At 34.4% G+C, this 22,358-nt stretch overlaps 1 protein-coding gene across 7 annotated transcripts in view; it reads right to left on the reverse strand.

The window, feature by feature from the left end:
• ANKS1B (ankyrin repeat and sterile alpha motif domain containing 1B) overlaps positions 1-22,358 on the reverse strand; it is a 414,822-nt gene that overhangs the window by 359,128 nt on the left and 33,336 nt on the right. For 6 of the 7 annotated variants that reach the window (XM_051784790.1, XM_051784791.1, XM_051784788.1 and 3 more), the window contains exons 2-4: positions 14,553-14,633; positions 10,413-10,569; positions 1,341-1,637 (exon numbers count right to left, since the gene is read on the reverse strand). In XM_051784790.1, coding sequence (XP_051640750.1) covers positions 1,341-1,637; positions 10,413-10,569; positions 14,553-14,633 — 535 coding nt within the window. Of the gene's footprint in view, positions 1-1,340; positions 1,638-10,412; positions 10,590-14,552; positions 14,634-22,358 lie in introns of those variants that run through there. The other variant, XM_051784793.1, reaches the window with a different exon arrangement.

Genomic DNA, 22,358 nt, shown 5'->3' on the forward strand with positions numbered 1-22,358 from the left:
GCCAATTCAAAACATACTAGAGATAATAGAAGTCGTAAAACAATTTTACCTCATCTCATCTGCAAGGCACTTAAGAATATCCATTTTTAATCTTAAAATATGCTAATATTTTATGGTTTGTTTTGTTCTTTGTTTTTTCTTTTTTTAGACTATTTTTTCTTCCTCACTTCACATTCTTTTTCTCAAAAGTTGAAAAACAGCACCTTGATGGAAGAATTCAGAAATGAAAATACATGGAATCTAGGCGCAATCTTTCTATATAAAAGGGAATTTTATGTACAAAGGTTTTGATTAAATGCACATAAAGCTTAAAGTGGATATAAAATTTAGTCAAAGTTTAGGCAAAGTTCCCAAGATTTATTAATTGGTGAGAATGTCTGGATGTGACTCTAAACTAGATGTAATTGTTTGGTTTGTTTGTTTATCTGAACATAGATATAAACCTGAAACAACCTTAATTCAAAGTATATTTTTATATATACATATATATATATACACACCAAGAAAGCTACTTTAAATCTGAAGGTAAAATACACTTTAAACACAAATAAAGTGTCGTCAATTAAATCAAGTGAAATCATAAGATTGAGGCAACACGTCACACATAACAGAATCTAGTCCTCTCTTGTTAAAGGGCTTGGACACTTTCCAGTAGAAAGAACTGAACATAAAATTTACTGCTGCTGTACCTTGTAGCTGTTCCAAACTATGTCTATTTTATTTATAGTTACCCCTTTTACATTATTATAACTTATTGTGCATAGAACTAGATGCACCAAGCACCTAACAGCTTGGAGTCAGTAGTTGTAAGAGTGTATTGCTATAGAATTTTCTTTCAGATTTAGACAACAAGTTAGAAATGCAGAAAATCAAAATGGTTATTACCTAGTAACTTTGGGTTTAGCATGGAACCTAATAACCTTTGGAAAAGGAGTTCTCAGTCAAGCACTGTTTCAGATTGCTATGACCATGAAAGGCCATAGCTTTGGCAAATCAGTTTGGTATCATTACAGCCACTGTTGTAGAAAATATAGTTATATACACCTACGTGAACAGTTGATATGATTTGTGTATCTACATGTCTCAAGACAATATAAATATATGCACTCGGCTTTGAAGACATGCATCTTTCTTGAGTTACCCCTTTGAACACATCATTTGCAATGTAAAAAATAAATCTGTATTATATTTCACCTTGCAGCATTTCTAACAAAGTAAATGCAAGTCTATTTTAAAGAAAAAAGTAAGAAGTTATTTCATTTGAATCATATTCTAATGATAAAGTAAAGGAAGGAAAGGAAGAAAGTATGAAAGGAAGAAGAAAGAAATTACACACTAACTTGGCAGCTGACATCCATTCCAGCCTCCAGAAGCACCTGTACAACAGCTTTGTGGCCATTACGTGCAGCAAGATGCAAAGGAGTGTGTTTTCTTGTATTACAGTTCATCAGGTTTGGATATGCTTTAATGATCATTTTTACAACACGCAGACGTCCATAAAGTGCTGCCAGATCCAGAGGTGTTTCCAGTTTGTTGTTCCTTATTGTAGGGTCTGTCAGCTCTTCCAACAGAACAGCAACAACTTCTGAATGACCATACTGAGCTGCACAATGCAGTGCTGTTTCATTTTCATTGTTCTGTTAAAGCAAAATAAAAGCTTCAGAAATTCATGTTTAATCATATAATAGAACTGTTCAGCTTCCATGAGATCACTACAGAAGCAGGGTTTCTAATATAATGTATGGTAATGTATGTTAAATGCTTAAAAATTACTCCACTAAAATTTTACTAATAATACATTATTACTTCAGCTTTGTGGCTCTCAAGCAGATCAGGTCTCTATGTGTCCACATTGCTCCCAATCCATTTTTAACAATGTGCTCCCAAAAACCTTGTAGGCTCATGATACACCAAAATCTGTAACTCTCCTTGATTCAACTGTTCTTGAAATCATAGGTGAGTCCTTCTCTTAAAAACACTACACTGAAGTCTCTCTTCTCATTTTTGCTGGTTTTGTACCCTAGCAGTTTGTTACTAGATAAGTGAATTATGGAGAAAAACTGTGCAACGAAAATATATCAGGCACAAGTTAGTTTCATGTATCACTATAAAAAGCTACTATTGAGACAACAACTAAAGTTTGGAAGAATACAAAATAGCAACTGTAGAAAGACTTAACACGTCACTTAAGCAGTTAAGTCTTCTCAGTGCTCCAGGAAGAGATATATGTGTGTGTTTTTAGGGCACATGAGTATGTGTATGCTGTGGACTGAATAGGTTTTTCCTTTATAAAGCAATGCCCCCCAAGTCTTCCCAAAACACTATTCAATAAATTTAATAATAAATATTGAGGCTAAGCAGTACCTTCTTTAATTGTTTTCTTCCAGTTCTGTCTGTATACTTGCAATCCCAAAGAGACAAATAACTTCAGGCAAAGAGGAAGGAAATAATTTATACAGCTCTCTGGATTCTATATGCCATCTATATTACTAATATATTATATATAATCTCTATATAGCCTTAAAATAGGTTAGACTCTATAAATTTTAAAAGTATGTACACCGAATGCCTCTTCTGATACATGATTTATAAAATGTTATGACAGTTTATGAAATGTTGTAAAAGTAGAAAGCCAATAAGCTAACGTGTCATATAAAGAAATAAAAAATTAATGTAAATTCAGAAAAGATACTAAAGAAAGGTAGAAATGTAATTCTAAAGAAAGGAGAAGTGATAAATCTGAATCCATAGTTCTATCTCTCAAGGAAACAACTGAAGATAGTTCAGAGGACAGAGAATTAAAAATAGAAAAAAAAATTGTCTTTTTGAAAGACAAAAATAGTGAGAGATTTAGAGAAATGAGGCTTTGGACTCTTACTCATAAGCCAGCGAGCAAAAGAATATCCATCCTGCGCAGTACAAACTAGAAAGATGGAAAGGGGAAAAACTTTTCTTTTTGGTTACGGTGTTTCTAACTCTATAACCAAGAACTTAATGCTTGGGTTTGGGGTTTTAACTTCATTGCTGTCATTTTCATGTCTTCTTGTAATTTAAAGTGACTCAGATGAACTTGGGAAACGGAAGAGACAGATAAATACATTTAGGTAAAACAATGTTGCAGTTAAACTCTTCTGGGTGTCTGCACCACCACACAAAATCCGAGAGACCGGAATGTGTTTCCTTCTAAACTGCAAGACATAGGCTGGAGAAAAGCCAGGTAGAAAGTGAGAAGCTTCCATTGGCAGACACAGCTTGATGAATAGTAAGTATTTGAATCATTGTGCGTTATTCAGACCACCATGTGCTCTTTCTTTATTACGTAGACCATAAATTCAGATTAAAAGACATCACAATACTACATGGTTGCAATGATCTATCAACCACCTGTGATAAGCTTTTTGTGCTCTAATGACTTCTAATGTATCCTTTACACAGGACTAGGCAAAGCAATTTTCTTATGTACAGTGGTATACCCACAAATCACAAGTACAGTTTATTAAAATCTGTTTTTAGGTTTTCAATACTTCATGGACAGACAGAGGAATAGGCAATCGCAGCCTAATTTTGTGTACAATTAAGAATGAAAATCAGATAACTGCACATAAAATGGCCAATTATCGTAATTTTTGCCTACAGTTACTCTATATATCCAATGGAAATAGTTACACAAAGAAATTAGATGTATAAGTATATTCATATTCTGGGAGGTGAATAGCAAAATACATGCTTACAACTGTAACTATCTGTCCAATATCTGTTTATGTTTGAATTTTTTTCAAGAATTTATGGATATTACTTAAAGTATTTGGAATCTTATGCCAATGATCCAATATTGTAGCTTAAAAGTATTCTGATTAAATGTTTAAAGAGACATAAAAATTAAATTTGCTATGGTCCTTTTCTCAAAATGTGGTGATAGATATAGACACATAGAGACTAAACAGTCCAAATCACTGTTGCTGAGCAGCCAACTGAAATTTGCTCCCTCTAGATAAAGAATATCCAGCTGAATTTTCATGCAAGGGCATATTTACAGAAAAGTATATTTTAAAACAGCATGGTGCACAGAGGTAACAAAATGTTACTATTTTCAAATATACATTGTTGAACATTTTTCTATGGTTTGTATTTGCCAAATTAAACCTATATTTCACTTAATGACCAACTGATACAAAATTATAAAGAACTAGGTATCAGAGAAATAAAGCAGAAGAATCCAACCTGGGCAAACATGATAATTAAATTACCTACATATATGCAGTCAGAACAGGCATTGTATATATTGTGTCATCAGAGCTGAGAGGTGTTACCTAATTAGAACTCTAATAAAACATCCTTCCCTCTTCAAAATGTAAATTAATCAAAGACAGAATGATTTTTAACTTTCAAAGAGTAAATTAAAACTTGTTTAACTGCCCTCTAAATTTATCTGCTTTGACAATTTAGTACTACTTATATAAATCACCTTGGAATCATGAGGTTTTTCTGAGGAGGGAGGAGAGAGGTTTTATGTAGGTTTTGACAGAGTCTGCCATCTTCAAATTTAGGAAAGACTAGAGAGACACAGTTGGTTCAGCATTCCCAGAGAGACCCCTAAGATAATGGAGGCTCTAATGTGTATTTCCTGGACTAGAAGAAACTATCTTCCTCTTCTCACCCCTCAGGGAAAGATGGCCATGAATGTCTGTCAGCCTTATGAGTTTCCTCCTTAAGAAATTTGTTTAAAGAAGACATACTGTAAGAATAATAATTGAAAAAAACCTCCAACATATGAAGATATTTATTTTAACAACTGAAATGATGTGATTTCCCTGCTCCCACAAATGCTATTAGTTCTGATAGGTCTTTTGTACGGTCAAAGCTAACTCAGGTGTAAATCTATTGATTTGTAGTAGTAGTAGGTAGGTAGTTTGTCTTCATATCTCTAAAGTAACACACTATTTTGAAGCAATATATGAAAGATGTGAAAAAATATTCTTGAAGAAATTACTAGTAATTTAGTACTACTGCCTATATTTTCAGTCCCAAGTGTAAACAACTGCTCCTGGAGTACAGAAAGTTTATGTGTTAACAGCCACTGCAGTGAGCAGTTAATCTGCTATAAAATGTCTAAATGCAAGTTACCATTCTGTAATTAGAGCTTCAAATATGATATCCAAGCGCTAAATAATACATAGTGCTGAAGAAAAAGGTTAGAATTCTTGTAGGAATTTCAGATGCTTCATTACATGTTAGAAACTACAAGATAGACCCTACGAATGAGTGATTCTAAGAGCAAAAGAATCAAGAAATTAAAACCAAGTGAAGACATACAAAATGTAAGATAAAAAGACTAGACCAACATTATGCAAACACAGTGTAAAATAGAAGTCTCTAATATTCACAATTAATAATATTTTAACCAAGCAGTTACTCTTATGGCCCAGTGGACCTCTTTCAGAAATAAGGAAACCATTCTATGATTCAGCTTTTAATCTTTTTTTAATTTTCTTCTTCATTATTTGTTACACGGGTCTCTTTGTGGGCATGATCCTGACATTTTGTAGTCCTTCTCTGAATCCATTCTCTTCCACATGCAGCCAGAACTCATGCTTGTGTGGCTGAATTGTGCCTTCACAGCACTGCATCTCATCAGTATTGCAGGCTGTACTACAAATTTAGCTACTAAGAATGCATGGCACTGTCAAATGTAGAACATATCTTGAGGTCTATTCATTAGAGGACAGATTAGCAAATACATTATAGAGACAGTTATTGTAGCTTGGCAGTCTGATAGTGAAGTAGTACAGGACATATCAAGAGAATGAATGGCTATCATGAATATTATATAGGCCCTTGTGAAGCCTCTATTAAACTGTGGGTAAATTTAGGACTTCTGTTGCATAGCTGTGTAGTATGATATTTTTGTCAAGCAAGTTTTAAAGCTCCTAAAGTCCATGCAAGTACTGTACAACCAATAATAACTCAAGTAGTGATTTAACAGACCTTCCCAAAGAATGTTCAACTTCCTTATTATCAATGCATTTTGATGATGAACTTGAAAAGGAAGACTTCCTAAATCATGGAGCCATTTCTTTGTCACATAAACCCAATGTCAAGTAACTAAATGAGACATTTGTTATGAAAAGCTTTTTGCTGTTTTCTCAGTTACAAAACAAGCACTTCAGTTAAAATTAAAGAAGGATGGAACAATGGGAGGCTTTGAAAACATCTAACTGTATACTCAGTATACTCAAGAATAGTAGCTAAAGAGGGAAAAAATACAAAAATAAGGCTTTAATGACTAAAGAATTAAACAGAGGAGAAAAAAAAAACAAACAAAACAATATATCCAAGACAGAGAAAGGAATGATGTCAGGATGGTCTTACCATATGTATTAAATCAGGAAGACAGTTTCCTGAGAAGTTCCACCAATAAGTTAATCATTCTGAAAAAATAAAGGAAGTTTGCCTGCAAAGTACTCAGTGGGAATCAAAATCAAATCTACTGACTTTCAATTGAAATTCACCTTTACTTATGTAAACATTGTAAAAAAACAGTAATCTGGTTGACTACAATGAAAAAAATTTTCTTCTAATTTATTTCTGCAATTGGCTCAAATCAAAAAGATGGCTCCTGCATATTTTGTCTTCTGAATAAAGCAGAGTAAGAGTTGCAAGGGAAATCGAAATTCATCCACATAGTCTCTAATTTTAGGGGAAGGGGTAAAATCAAATGCAGAACTTGAAAAATATTGGTTTTGCAGGCTATTTTGGAAATTAACTGTACTCCTGGAAGTCCTTGAGGTGTCACTGGGAGAAGCACATAATGTCTGTGCTTCATTCTGATGTTTTGAAGAAGTCAGTAAATAAGTTAGATGTTAGGTATTTACATATTATGAATGCATCTTGAACTCTTCTCCTTCATATTTCAGAAGTGTCAAACAATATTAAAGAAATGGGAGTGGTTTCTGTGACTATTACAATTTGATGCACCAGTAAATTCTACAGTACACTGAATACATCAATGTAAGATAAAAGACATGCTATGTGCATAAAGAAAAAGAGAGAACATCACCAAGAAATTTCAGAGCCATTCACATTTTTTCTGGTAAATTTTTCACTATTCATTTTCCGTACATATATATATACTAAAATCATACTTTGAGTTTTATTTTTATTCCTGATGTCACTCTGAGCTTTATGTTTATTCCTGATGTCACTCATCTTTTTTTTTCCTGCAAAAAAACACTACCTATTGATCTGTATGTGGCTGTTATGTATGTTATTTATTAACCATTTTTCATAGATTAGGATTTGTTATCAGTTATGTTAATTTATGATGAGAATTGCCATAATAAATCTTTGTGCTATCCAGATGTCCTTATATAAATAAACATGTACGTAGTTTGACTGTGTTTTATTTGGTATTATTTAATAACAAGTCTTGAAATTAATTCAATTGATAATTTACATAATTTTAAGTCTTCGTCAATGAAGTTAAACACTTATATTTTTGTAATTTCACCATATTTTTTTTAATTTAAAACATACAACATACCTGTCAATTAAGAATCCTGTATTAAACAGCGACAGAATTCTTCTTACATAATTGTTATGCTGTAACCACGTTCTTTGTGTAGTTGCCAGTCTATATTCCACAACCCCCACAAAATAATTGTCCTTTAACTGTTTGACTCTTTACTGGTTTTTTCCAATTTTATGTAATAGAAACAGTAGGGGGCATTCAGAGCTTTAGATGCTGGATATGGCTCGATATGATCCTATGATGCTACTTAACTGCAATTTAGAAGTGTAGAATGCAGTTCAATCAATTTACAGTATACCATATTAAATTCATTATTTCATGTAATATACATTATATCATCATGAGCTTGTCATTTACTTCATTTGCTGTTCATTACTTTCACTTAAGTTTTTAGAAGGTTTTCATTTACACAGAATTTTAGGAAGGTAGAGGAAAAGCAAACATTTATTACAAATTGGTTGCAATTAATTTTAAATCATGAAAAAAATTATTTTCTCAAACTGAAAACAATTACGCTTTTAATGTGATCCTTAAAACAAACAAAACAACCAACCAGGAGAAAAAAAGACTGACTTGAGTACAGCATTTGCTGTGGTGAGAAAGTGTAATGAAAAATGGCTATCCTCTCCAACTTTCAGAAGAAAAAGGAAGGAAGAAAAATAGGCCAGGATTTCTTATAAGCTGTAGCTTCAGTTCCACAGATGTGAGAGAAGTTATGAGAGCTATGAAGAGTCACCTGCCTTATAAAGCCTATCTGCAAATAAGCAAAAGCCTCAGAAGCCTACAGGCTCATAAGAATGTACAACAGGTATTAGAGTGAGGATGCCACTTAGGTGTTATTTGAGGACATGTGGGTGGAGGTGGCTCTATATCAAGATGGCATTTCCCTCTTTTCTTGATACAGACAGTATTCTCCTGCGCGGAGCGCTAATTAGCAGGGGAAAGTAGGTGCCAGCAAAGTAGTCCACATACTAAAGCTGGCCATTGTCCAGAGTGGAATACCAAGGAATTTACAAGGTCAGAAAAACTCTGTATGCTTAACTTCAAAGTTTAATATGATCAAGATTCCCTTAAAAGACTTAAGGTGTAACATTTCTTATGAGGATCGCTCATGCATTTTCTATTATAAAGTTCTTGGGTAAAATTAATAGATGGCAGGATGACCTGTTTGAGTCAGTGGGGTATATAATCAGATGTATCCCTGCTTATTTGCTCCAGTGATCAAACCAGAGACAGCACATCTAATCAAGTTCAAGAATATTCTAGAAGTCTGGATGTATATGTGGGACTGGGGAGAAGCAGGTTTGAATTTCCATTTCTCTTTCTGATCTTACTAAAATATCTTTTTCACTATCCCCCTCTCTGAAGTTCCCACATAGCTTCCAGTTTTCTGTCAGTATACAATCTCTTCAAGAAATGGGTAACATGAAATCAGAAAGTTGCTTTTTGTTTTGTTGCATAAATAAAACTGAAAAAAATTCTCTCCTTGACAAAAGGTAATCCTACAATTCAACTAGTTTCATCCTACATAAAATAGCTAATGAGAATGAGAAAGTTGAAGAAACTTCTAATCTGCAACTCAAAGCACAGAATGACAAATGTTGGGGTTTATGTTTTTTCTTGGATAAGTCAGAATATTATAGGATTTCCCAGAAGACTGTCACATGGGCATATTCTATTACATTATTTTCCTATATTTCCTGCACTAATACTTGATATTCATATCATAGTTATTGTATGTATTCAAATGGCTAACTGTATAACCTCAGATATCAAATAGATTATTCAAGGTATGGCATCTCACACTAGTTAAGTGTTTGCAATGTAAGTCTCACATTTCTTATTTTCTAACCATTTGCCTTCTGGCCACACTAATATAGGCACTGAGAGTACAACTCATTTCTCAGATTGCACTTTACCATTTGAGGTGCTGTAGGTTACCAGGTGTTACCCCACCTGAAGTTCAGCACCCACTCCACCAGGACCTGTGTTTGGGCAATTGAATCCTGCCTTACTTTTGGTCACCTGAATAACCCTGTTGGCTCCTGTGATTACACTGACCAGACCTCTGTGGAACCAAATGGTGCAATGTAGGCAATTACAGCTTAGATCTGAATCTTGAGCTGACTCCCACCTTTACATTCCAATAACTCCCTGATTACCCTGGCAAATTCAATAGCTTAATGGTTACTACTTGTACTTCACAGCCTACTTCCAGTCCTTAAGCAGTTCAGCCTACTATAGATGGTGTCAAATTTTAATCACCTTCTTTCTCTTTTTAAATGTTGGCCCAATGAATGGACCAGATAAAAATACACAGAATAAAAAGAGAAGGTATGCCATATGTCTGACAACAGAATGCAACATACTTATACTGCCCTTACTCACTGTAATACTCTCATTATTTTTTCTTGGTATATATGTGTCCTTTCTGTTGCACATGCATAGATGCAGTCCATCTGGTTTGTCATTTATCTCTTCATATCTGTTAATTTACAGTACACTTAAAATATACCAAGGATGCTAATTTTATCTCAAAGGTTTTCAGGACTTTAATATTTAATACAGTAAAAAAGATGCAGAGTTTATGCAAATTTACATCCATAATTAAAAGATGTATAGAGTATGTCTTCACACAATTTTTCAAAAACGAGTAAAAGGTTTTTCCATACTTTTTAAATCTAATATTCTTTAGGTCAGTGCCCATCCATAATAAAGGTATTTGATATGCTTATAATGGAAGATTTTATCAGTCTTGGAGAAGAAATTACTGAAACAATGGAAAATAGGCTTTTTTTAAACTTGGCTATAAATTTGTCAGACCTAAAGAATATTTGCTGCTTTTTTCCGTTGATGTACGCAAATATTTTTTATCACACTTCACCTGTTCATTCACTCGGGAGTGTGATGGTCCATGATGGATGAGAATCTTCACAATATCTACATCTCCTCTCCAAGCAGCCAAGTGAATAGGAAAATAACCCTTATTATCTGCCACATTAGTTGATGCTTCATACTGAAGTAATTTGAGAACTATATCCCTGGAAAACAGGAGGTAAATCTAAAAATTGACAGAAAGCTTATTTTATTAAGTTTTTACATGAACATACATATTACCAAAATTTTTATCCTGGATAAGAGAAAAAAGCCCCTGTGTGTCAAGCGAAACATAGAATAAGTGAAGACCAATAATTTCTAAAAATTAAATAGACAGTAAAACAGTCAAAATGTTATTAATTTTAGTGATTCTTACTTCTTATGAATACCACCAATATTATCACCAGTTCTCTGAATCTGTTTCTTTCAGTAGGATCACCTTGCCAAAGAATCACTTTTAGAATTTGCCAGTCCAGGCAATGTGCATGTCCCTCAGACATTAAAGGCAGAGAAGTACTCTTGTCCCCAGCATTGCTGAGTTCTGGAGGCAGGAAGACAAGAGGGTAGTTTTATGGACATGATTCTCACAGTAAGGCTTAAGCAACAATTTTTCCTCTTCTTTAAAACATTATCTCAAAGATAGTTAAAAAACAATGTAATGATCTAGCTAGATATATACAATCTTCTATGAAATAACTGCTTCTATTTTCATTTCCCACATGCAGCTTCCTTATAATAGTGAGGGAAGAAGTGACTTATTATCATTTTAATTCTTTTTATATTACTTTCAGTATTTTTGGTGTGACTTATCATACATTAAATGAAAGACTGGTATAAGTTGGTATGTTCCATCCCTGATTTTTAAGCAGTCTCCTGTACTAAGTTCAGAGTTTGACATAGTCAGGCCTCATTAGTTCTTAAGCTAACAGAATCTATGATCCAGTGTGGGCAGTTCTACACACATTTTTTACTGAATATGGAAACACTGACTTACTGATTTGGCTCAAAAAATCAGTGGGGGGAGGAAGCTCGGTGTAGCCTATGTTATGTCTAAAAATTAAACCTGTGACTACAAATTAGGACAGAAGACATATCTGAGGCAATTATTCCCCCAGCCTTGATGGAACCTTATTTAATTTCCTATTGAGAAAAAAATATGGTGAGTTATGAGGGACTATAACCAGGTCAAAAGAAACTCTCAGGTAACTTCAAAAGATATGGAGTCATCACATCTAAGCTTTGAGGAGAATTTAAGCTGGATTTTGGTTATTCCTGACAAGGTCAAATAACATGAAAACAACCAAGAAAGAGCAGCTCCACTATAGAAGGACTTTTGCTACACAGAAACTTCCAGGAAAGTGAATCCTGAGGGAAACATTTTAGCACACATAAGGTTTGAGAGACTTCTCATATCATAATAGTTGATGATGTAATAGATGGTCTAATGAAAGACAGATACACAGTTGTTTGAAAGGGACACAAACCAAAAGAAGCATAAATTGAACTAAGTGGGAGAAAATTAGCAAAAAACCCTCCACAGCTGAAATCTATAGATAACAATACACAGGAACTATCGGGATGAGTCTATTGCAAGATTCAAGCTACAAAATAGAACATACATCTCCTTCATCCTTCAAGAATGCCCTGACCCATCACACTTATCTAGGGTGGTTCTTTTTTAGCACTTTGTCAGAACTTTTTCATTTTGCAGAAATAAATTTCAGAGAGAAGACTGAGAGTCCTTAGCCCAGTAACATTATTGGGCTAAGTAAAATTATTTAGGGAGACTGAGATTCCAGTGATTGCCCCAGATATAATTTAATTACTTATATAAAGCAGAATAGTTTCTGAAGGAAAGAGAACTATGTCAGAATAATGAAGGAAGAGGGAATTCATCGCATACAGTGATCAAGCAGGGATTTGAATACTGGTGTCCAATAAGTATCCCAGCCAAAAATTATTGGTTTGGTCATTAGGTCTCGTGTTCTCACTTTTCCTAAAAAACTGAAATATCTCAGGTTCAACCTAATGTAAAGTGGGAAAAATTAAAACCTCAAAGATTTTAAAAGGACAAGAACGTCCCCTAATGGGGAAGATTCTTGTATCAAAAGATTGTACATAGTTTTGATTTTGAATATCAAGCCTGAAATCTGAAATAGAGTGTAAAGTTATTTATTTGTCATTTGTAGTGACTAACAAAATTAGAACCACCAGGTGTCTGTCCAATTCTCTTGCAGCAGGAGCAGTATGACGGCTTGGATAACAGGTCCTGAAACTTCATCATTCATCACGAAATACCTCACAACGTATTTCAGTGTACTTTAATATAACAAGGTATAAATGGGATATCAGTAACTGCTACTTACCCTGCTGTGAGTGTAAGGGGTCATAGCAGCCAGCATTGGACTTTTCAAAAGCTGCAGTTATATATGCAGCTAAACATAAGTCCATATTTTTAAGTCCTCCCAAACCTCAGGAGAAGTTTGGCACACGCTGTGTCTGAAATGTTTTGGTATTTTATAGGTTTTTTGTATATTGTATGGTTTGAGATTTTATAGTTTATATTGGTAGAATTCACTTGAAATCTCTGATAGTTTCAGTGTTTATAAAGTAATATTTTTAGTTTGCTGCGTAACTATTGGTTTGTTGCCAATATTAAACATACTAAACTCAGTTTTTGTCTATTTAAAACCAGCAATCTTTGCGAGCTAGCACTTCAGCTTTTGTCAGCCAAAAATGAGCAACAGCACAAGAAACAATCCATAAATTATGAACAAAAAGGCTGAGTTTAACAGATCATATTAAGGAGTTAGACCTAATTCCATGGAAGTAGAAATATATTAATGGATGATTCTGATCTTCCTACAGAGCTCAAACTTTGGAAAATGCATGGTATCTAATTTAACAGTATTTTAACTTCACATATTTATTTAGAAGCAGAATATCCTATATTCACCAAAAGATTCATCTTTCCTAAAGAAAACATGCAGGTTTCTAGAATATAATTAAAGACACATCCTAATGTCTTAATTTTTCCATGAAAGAATGCAAAAATGGTGCAATGAGTAAATTAAACACATAATTATTATGTACATCTTATGGACAGTCAAAAATCACATTAAAGTTAGTTCAAATCACTCTTAATTTCAGTTGTTTTTTTGGCAGTTTCTTATCTCCCACAGAGGAATTAACCAAAGCTTTATGTTAGAATTTTCTTTAGTGAAAATCCAGTCAGTGTTATTACCATCACTCTGCAAGCAGGATAGTTGGACTGCATTAAGTGGGGCAGCTCTTACTGTGGTTACAATGGGGTCCACCCCACTAGAAATTTCTAGACTTCATTAAAACCTTTCTTTCTTGTTCTGCCTTAATAACAACATGCAGTTGGCAGAAAAATACAGTGGAGGTAATATGTAGCAGGGGGAAATGTAACAGCAGAGATAACATAGAACAAATAAGAGGGTCTAAAACAAAATGCCTAGCAAGTTTCCAGATTTTTTTCAATGCCTTAAGTAGTTCACCTGCACTGGTGGGCCTGTGCAGAGCCCCTCAGTGGGGATTTTCCACGCTTTCCCCTAAAATTGTGGAGACATGCATGTGGCAGCTTGGATGGACAGTAGCACCTCGAGAAAAGCTGTAAGGTCCCATATGGGGTAATAGCCTTTTTTTTCTCTGCTTCCAAGTGTATAATTACTAAATATTCTTTTCATGCTAATTTGCTTTGATGATGATTAATCTTTACTGTTTTGTTTAACAAAATTGCTTCCTTAAACGTTCAACACACTACACGTGTATACATACACACAAAAGTATACTACAAAATTTTCTGCTGCAATTTCCCAGCAACCAAAAAGCACTAGAGCCACAACTAGTAACAATACTAAATGTACTCAGAATCAAGGAAGAATTTGGAAGAAAGAGTACATAATCAACAGCTTATAAACTGCATTTCCCATTTGTCATTACCACGTGCTGATATTGATGACAGTGTCAAAGCATTCTGTATTAATATATCCCATGGGAAAAATGACTATTTCAGTAAGTCAAAGTTTGTCAGCTTTCAGTGAAAACCTCAGTGCGATGTTATATATTTCTATGTTACACAGCTAAATACCATTCTACATAAAAACAAATGTGAGGCACTTACTTGTGTCCGTTTAAAGCTGCATGATGTAAAGCAGTATAACCTGAACTGTCTGTGCAGTTTATGTTTGGTCCTCGCCAGATGCTGCAAATAAAGCAAAATTGTGAAGTTAATTTTTTGGCTTGGCAAGTACAGACATGTCAGAAATTTGATGTACAAATAATCCAAAGATCTCTGCAACAAGTGTGATTAAACTTTAAGAGATTCATTACCTTAAAAATAATATAAAATAGCAAATGTCATCTTGATATCAATATAATTTATTTATAAAAATAATTTTACACATTCATTTTTATAGTAGTCATGAACTTTATGTAGGGCAGTCTTAAAGACTAATGACTCTTCTGTCATTTCAATTAGATCTGTTCTCCCCCTATTACTCTGGTAATTACACTGAGTTTATAATCTGATTTTGCACTACTTTTTCACAAGTTTTCATTGACTTTAGGTCAGTTAGTCTGGAATCAAACAAACATAAGATTAGTGAGAACCCCTTTAAAGGGGCAGTACATTTATTCTTTTTGCTTGACTTGATATTTTAGCTCCCACTTTAACTGATTATATTTTTTTAATAAATTAAACATGCCTTTAAAATAAGTTAATTAAATTATGTTTCTTCCTTTTTTTCCCTTTTGTTATCTTTCTGTATTTTACAGTCAGCTTCATTATATGTCCGGTGTAAACAGTTTCACCACCTATTATGGACTCTTCAAAAACCACTAAAGGAGATATTTTGTTTCAAAGTTGAAAAACATGGCTGCTAATCTACCAAAACCAACAACAAAACCAAATAGTGGAAATTGAATAACAGAGGCATATTGAATACCCACAGGTATTTTTCTAACCAACTACATTTGAAACTAACTGTATCCTTTGTAGAAGCAATTTATTCTTCTGCATCACAGTTTCCAATCATTAGTATTAAAATTTCCAGGACACAAAATTATGAGCCCTGAATTACAATTTGTTTTCTTTAGTTTCTAATACAGTGTTAAACAGTCATTGGCAAGCCACATTTTTGCTTCACTTCGTACCTTAGAATCAAGTGCTGTAGTTTAAAGAAAATAAGCTGAAGCTAATAGGGAAAAGGAATTCTTCATACTGACATTTTTCATTATCTACATGAATAAAATGACATGGTATGCTTAACATATGTTTTTTAAGAATTATATACTACAGAATCTGTATTTTACTACCTAGAAAATGGAATATATGCATATACACACACACACTACGGAATACTGATGTAGACTGGTCTCTTTTTCATTGTGTGTGTTTGAATGATTCATTAGCTCATAAACTTAAGCACTTGTTTTTCTGCAAGTAATACTGGGTGCATACAGAATTATTTGGGTGATACACTGTGCTCTGCAGTGAGTGTAATTCTACATAATGCTAGGTATCTCACCTCTCCCTGCAATTTAATTTCTTGGAAGAACACAATTGAATTATTTTCTTGGGTGCAAAGAAGAAAAAAAATAGGTAACTTTTTTTAAAAATCTGCTCAGACACTTACAGATGTTCTTTTCTACAGAAGGCAACTTCTAGCTAAGAAAAGTCACTCTAATCTTTTCAATTCAAGGAAATTATTTTAATTTCATGAAATAGTAAAAAAAGAGTCCTCGAACTGATAGCTTCTCTGTAATAGACAGATAAGATTTATATGCAAAGAAAAACTGTCTTTATCTATTGGAAGGAAAGAAGTCCTTATCTATTGATACTCTATAACCTTTCATACTTTTGCATAATTTTTATTCATTATTATGGATTATATTTTCATCACTTTATTTATACCAACTAATAGGAGAATGAAGAAAAAAAAGTAGTATAGAAAGTAGCATTTTAAATATTAAAAAAATACACAAACAACCAGAATAAAATTTACTTGGTTTTGCTAGCTTGCTTGCTTTGGCTTACAGTTGTTAGGACTTGTCTGTTGGTTGTTTTTTCAAAATGCAAGGGATCTATGAGTTCATATATTATTCATGATGCACTGGGCATCACGAATAATATTTTTAAAAAACATTAAAAAAACTCAAAGAAAAACTAAAAAAAAACATACCAAAACCCTGCCCAAAAATCTGCATTCTTTCTCCCCTATTTTTCTACTTTAATTCATGCATTATTTAAAACATTATTATACTTCCTGAGTCTGGTCTTAGGAAATATTTTTCGACTGAAACTATACTGATTTAAAAAGAAAAGTCCTCTTAAACTTTATTAGTGAGTATATAAATGCACCTATGTGAAACTCCTCAGGACACACAGGTTGGGAGGTTGAGAGACAAAGGACAAAAGACAGTGTCACCGATGACTCAGAGACACAAGACAGGATGGACAAACTAATCACTGCCAGCTTCCAAGCGGTACACAAAGACATGCTCAAAATCACAGCTTGGTTAACAAACTAAAGAATGCAGCAAACGAGAGCAGGACTTGGCTACAAGCACCTCTTTCCCCTTGGACAGATGCAGAAATCCCCTCCTAGGTGGTCTCACATTTTACAGTATTGTAACATTATTTTCTACAAATGGGATGCAGGCCCAGTATACACAGGGCCTATTTATGCATTAATAACTGAGAATCAAATTCAAATTGGACAGTCTGTGAATGCAAGTTCTTACACTCTAAAAGTTCCAGATTCATCTAAAGCTCTTCTCTTGCAATCAGAATACAGCAGGGCAAATGTCCTGTCGCATATTAGCTCTATAAAAAGCACCCGACTTCAAAGAAAAGTAGAGTGCAGATTGAGAAAAATCCTAAAGAGTTCTTCATTGATATCATAAACATATACCATTTGTGAAGCATTATCAAATATATTGATTTATCTGTGTATTAAAACACCTGCGAAAGCAACACTAAGGAGAACCTGGCACAAAACAAATACCATTCAACCACCAGAAAAGGATATTTGTTGACAGAAGATTAGCAGCTCTTTAGAATACTGTTAATATTGAATGTTCCCAAAAACATGTTTTTTCTAATACTTTGATGTGGTCAATAATCAAACTTCTTAAACTGGCATGCATTAGTAAGTTAGAAATTTGTTTTCCTACGTACATCAGTAAGTTAGGAAAATCTTCCTATCACTTCATGAATTTTACTAAAGTAATTGAACCTACTTTTTGTGCAAAAAATCAATTTTTATTCAACAATTAATTAAAACATGATTATCAATCAGTTTCTTCCATTTCATCTTGCCAAAGTAAGGCACAAAGAAACTGAAGTCTGTTATGCTATTTACATTATTGCCAAAAGCAGAGACCTCCTTATTACAGTCTGCTCTCACTGTGGACAAAGAATACTGACCTTTTGAACTGACATCAAATATTAATTGAAAATACTCTTTACTTGGTAAGAAAATTAGTATTTTTTCTTTCTTTTTAATGAGCTGAAGATAATTACATATAAAGAGTAGTATTTCAAAAGAAACATGAAAATAACAGACTAAAGAAAAAGATGGTCAGTAGATTAATTTTTTGTTTTGCTACACTTTTTGCCATATGGAAAGAAATAATTGTGAAGTGGCTGTTGTTAAACACATACAGACACAAAAGCAAGGAAATCAAAAGTTAATTCAGCTAATCATCACACAAGCACACTCCCCATCGACAGTGTAACAACTATGCATGCAAGGTATGCATAATTTTTCCATCGCATTTCCTCTCTGTTCATATATCTTCATCATATTATTTCATTATCATTGTAGTATATCATCACTATTTAGTTATCCATGAACTAATACTTCTGGTCTTTATACGGTAGTTCTGCTAAGGTGAAAGGAAAATATTTTTGGTAAACGATGATAACAGCCTTTAAAAGCCTTAGAAGGCTACCTGATGACGTGAGTGTCTGTCTGCCCATTGGTTTCACTAAACCTTCTCTGATAACTGACTTGTAACTCTTTGGAATTTATTTATTCTCTGAAATGAAGCAGCAAGGAGGAGGATGACACTGGATGGAATCAGTTCCTCCAGAGAAGACAGATAAAGCATGGTGTTCAAGCCTGCATACTTTAGGGTCTAAACCCTGTTGAGGGCTGAGAGGCTCACACAGCCTAGTCCTCATCCTTCCCACTCCTCACCTTCTCTCCTAGGTCCTCAGCATTTCTGGAAGCTCTTCCTAGAGACACCCTGGCTTTTCAGTTCAACAGAAGTAATGAATCTCATCTTGCCAGGTCAGTTTTAATAGCGGGAAATTCTAAGCTTCACCCTCTTTCCACTGATGTTGGTGGCAAACACCAACCAGATATATCTAGCTTCCTTATTGTTCCTCTGTTCCATGGAATAAATACATATTACAGGAACTTGTGTTGTTCTTTATATTACAGGAGAACTTGTGGAACTTGTGTTGGGCCAAAATCTTCCAAAATTTCCATGTTAACTGTTAACCTGACAGAAACACACTGCCTAAAGTTATTTGAGCACACAGCCAGGCTACTATATTCATTAGTGCTCTGCCTACATTCATACACATGGTCAGTTGTGAAAGGTGAGCTTATACAAAGCACATGGACAATTTTACAGAGAATTTTTGAAAATGCAAACTTTTACACAATAATATGTATCATCATTCAGACACACAACAATAATGGTACTTACTGTGAACATCAGAAAAATAGCTCCCATTCTGTATTTTATGCACAAGTACACCAAATTAACAACTATCTTGCTCTAACCTATATAAATTAGTATTGTTACTTATCAAATATAGAAGAGTATCATTTCAGTAAATGTGGTACAAGATCTACAGGTATGGCCTATGTTCCGTAAGTTTATCACGGGAACATAAAACTACTGTTGGATGAAGGTATTACAAGTACATGGAGGTAATTAAAGGTAAATGCAGCTTCCACTCTTCTTTTGCAATGAAGACTTACAGAGCTAAAGGAAATTCTCCCATGCAGCATATGTGTAAGATACAAAGATTCTGCTCAGATAATTAAATTCCCTTACCATCAAGGAATTATGGACTTCAACTTGGAAACATGAAGAAATAGTTGGGAAAAGTTAACAAAAGAGTATATATATTTGATTCATATCAAGGAGTATATTTGATCCCTCATTAGGGAGATATAGTAGACATTCACAAAACAGTACTTCTGGGATGGTTCTAAGGTGTCTATCTGTAATTCTATGCATCTCTGAAAGGCAGAGAAGGTTTCTTCCACTGTTGTGGAAGCGTCCAGTATACATATAGTTCCTTTTGAATGTTAACTGGGAACAGAAATGTGAAGAGAAATTAGATAGAGTCAATCATTTCCATCTAGTATACCTAAGTCATGAGGATCAATAGCTACCTAATAATCTTCACATTAACAGAACATTCCTGTTATGCTCCAATTCAGAATTTCGTTTTGCTTTTGAAAACCTGCCTAAGGAATTACGTGTGCAGTAACAGTAATATCCGTAAAGACAGATATCAAGCAGTAAAAAAAAGGAAAAAATTCATAAACTCACGTTATGAATTTAGCTACTATTATTTTTATCTTCTGTGTATCGTTCTTCTTTCCTATATGAAAAGCTACAACAACAGTGTGTTAGAAAGAGATCTTTTTCCAAATATACAAACAGCAGGATCAGCACTTAAGGGCATAAGTAAAAAGGGTAACTTAAGTAGTAAGAAAGGGTGATTTTAAAAAGCATGTGGAAGAAAGGGATCATGTCCAACAATGTAAGACTCAAAACCCAGTATCTCACCAGTAATTATTATTTTTCAATTTTTGTAAAATATCACTGCTAAATGAGCACTAATAGATTTAATAGACTACACCTGCCCAGACTAGAATTTGGAGTAGGGTGGAACCATTTAGAACTACACAAATAATCTTAATGTCAAATAGATAGCCTAATATACTTGTCCACTGCCACTCTCACTGTTACTAACTGCATTTTTTGTTGCAGAAGGATGAGACTCGTACAGTCATTAGTCCAATCTGTCATCCATAGTTTATCCAGTGGAAGGAACTATGAAAAGGCTGATTATAAATTAGAGAAGTTCACTGTGTGGTTGAGGAGAGGAAGAATGCCAGACACAGAGATACCCAAGTCCGGATATTCAGATATTCAGATGCAATGAGGCTTGCAAAGAGTCATTGTGGCCTTATCCTTTGAATAAGCTCAGGATAAAAGAATTGCAATTGAAAGAAAAAGAAAAGATCCTACAAAAGCATATTTTGATAGAGTTAGGACTTAAGAAGTAACTTGAAAGGAACTTCTGAGGCAAGAAATTCCAGAACCTTTATATGAGGAAATTACTATTGTGAAGTACCCAAAGAATAAGTCAGAATGGTATTGAGATAATTGGAAACTATACAAATTTTTATACACATGTTAAGTTATGTGATAGACAGCTCCCGTGTACATCCACAAAGGAACACAAAGAGGTAATAGTAAGGAGGAGAATCAAGTAATACCCTAGTCCAACTACTCTGACGTTCATCACAGAAGCATCATCAGTACACTAAAGGGTCATCTCTACGAGTCCAGCAGAGAACAGCAGCACAACAGCAGGCAAAACCACACCTTGCTGGGCTCCCTCTCAGAACTGTACTGTGAGAGCCTCCCCCCCACTGTCCAGAGGTGACACACATCAACATGAAGCAATGCTGGGGAACACTTCAGGCTGAGAGAGACCATGGGTCAGAGGACCTGTGTGTGCCCATGGAGCCTGCAACTGTAGGGCGGGTATGTGAGACAGCATATGATTGCTAATGAAGATCGAGCTGATCAGCCAGCAAGTAGGTGAAGTAGCCTGGGAGCCAGCATGTGTCTGAGGTTGAGACTGTGCAAGGAGCTCATGTCACATGAGCTCATGTCACATGAGACCAGGGTGAAAGCTAAATTTTGCAAACCAAAAGATAACCAGCAGGCTTCTGCAAAAATACTAGAGAACTAGTGGTCTAGTATGGCTCACACAGGCCACTGGGAAGTGTGTTCTAGAAGTCTGCAGATTAGACAGTCCATGCACATGTAACTATGTGCAAATTTAGGTATGTTCAGTTTGGGAAAGAATCTATCTAGAAAAACATGTTGATGAGCACTCAGTTTCCCCATTTAAGTACTCCGTATGGTAAAAACCAAATAAACTAAACCTGAACAAAAGTAAAGTGAACTAGTTTAAATGAATTAGAACTGTGATAACTTGAAGCTAGAATCAATTTCCTTTGAAGGTATATAATTTTATTCTGACAGTCATAATAGTTACATCATTTTAAATGTTGCAAAAAATCAGTTGATATGCAAATATGCAAAGGAGAAACACATTGACTTCATGATGAAGTTACACAAAGGAAAAGGCAATCAATTAGTCACGGTTTATTTAAAAAATCTGTCATATATAAGGTCACTTTGCATTTGACCTTCATCTAACCAGCTTGGCTTCTTCATTCTTTATGGACTACTCATTTGGAAGTACACTGGCTGAGGATACTACATAACACCGTGGCTATATTCAGAAAGCAATATGTTCCTGACTAGTACTGGTTAGCTTTATTTTTACAGTCAAGACCAATTTGCCTAGATTGGTTAGAAGACAGAAGGTTTTCATCAGCTATGACACCAGAGTTCCTCTGTATTCCATTTGTCTACAGGGACAAGCTGGGGTTTCACAGAGAACCATAGCAACTCCAGCTTGTCAATGATGAGTCAGACAGATTTTTGGATTCACTCCAGAGTTCTGTCCTTCAGAATCCAGTCATCCCGACTGGAAAAAATGTTACCTCTTATTTGGCATCATCCTGCACAAGAACACTGTAAGAACTGCTACTAAATTATGAAAATATTCGGTCCAAAACCAGATCAGCAGGCA

Source organism: Manacus candei, unplaced genomic scaffold, assembly GCF_025592945.1.
Source record: "Manacus candei isolate 608988 ecotype Guabito, Panama unplaced genomic scaffold, ASM2559294v1 h1tg000018l, whole genome shotgun sequence".
In the NCBI taxonomy this organism is placed as follows: domain Eukaryota; kingdom Metazoa; phylum Chordata; class Aves; order Passeriformes; family Pipridae; genus Manacus; species Manacus candei.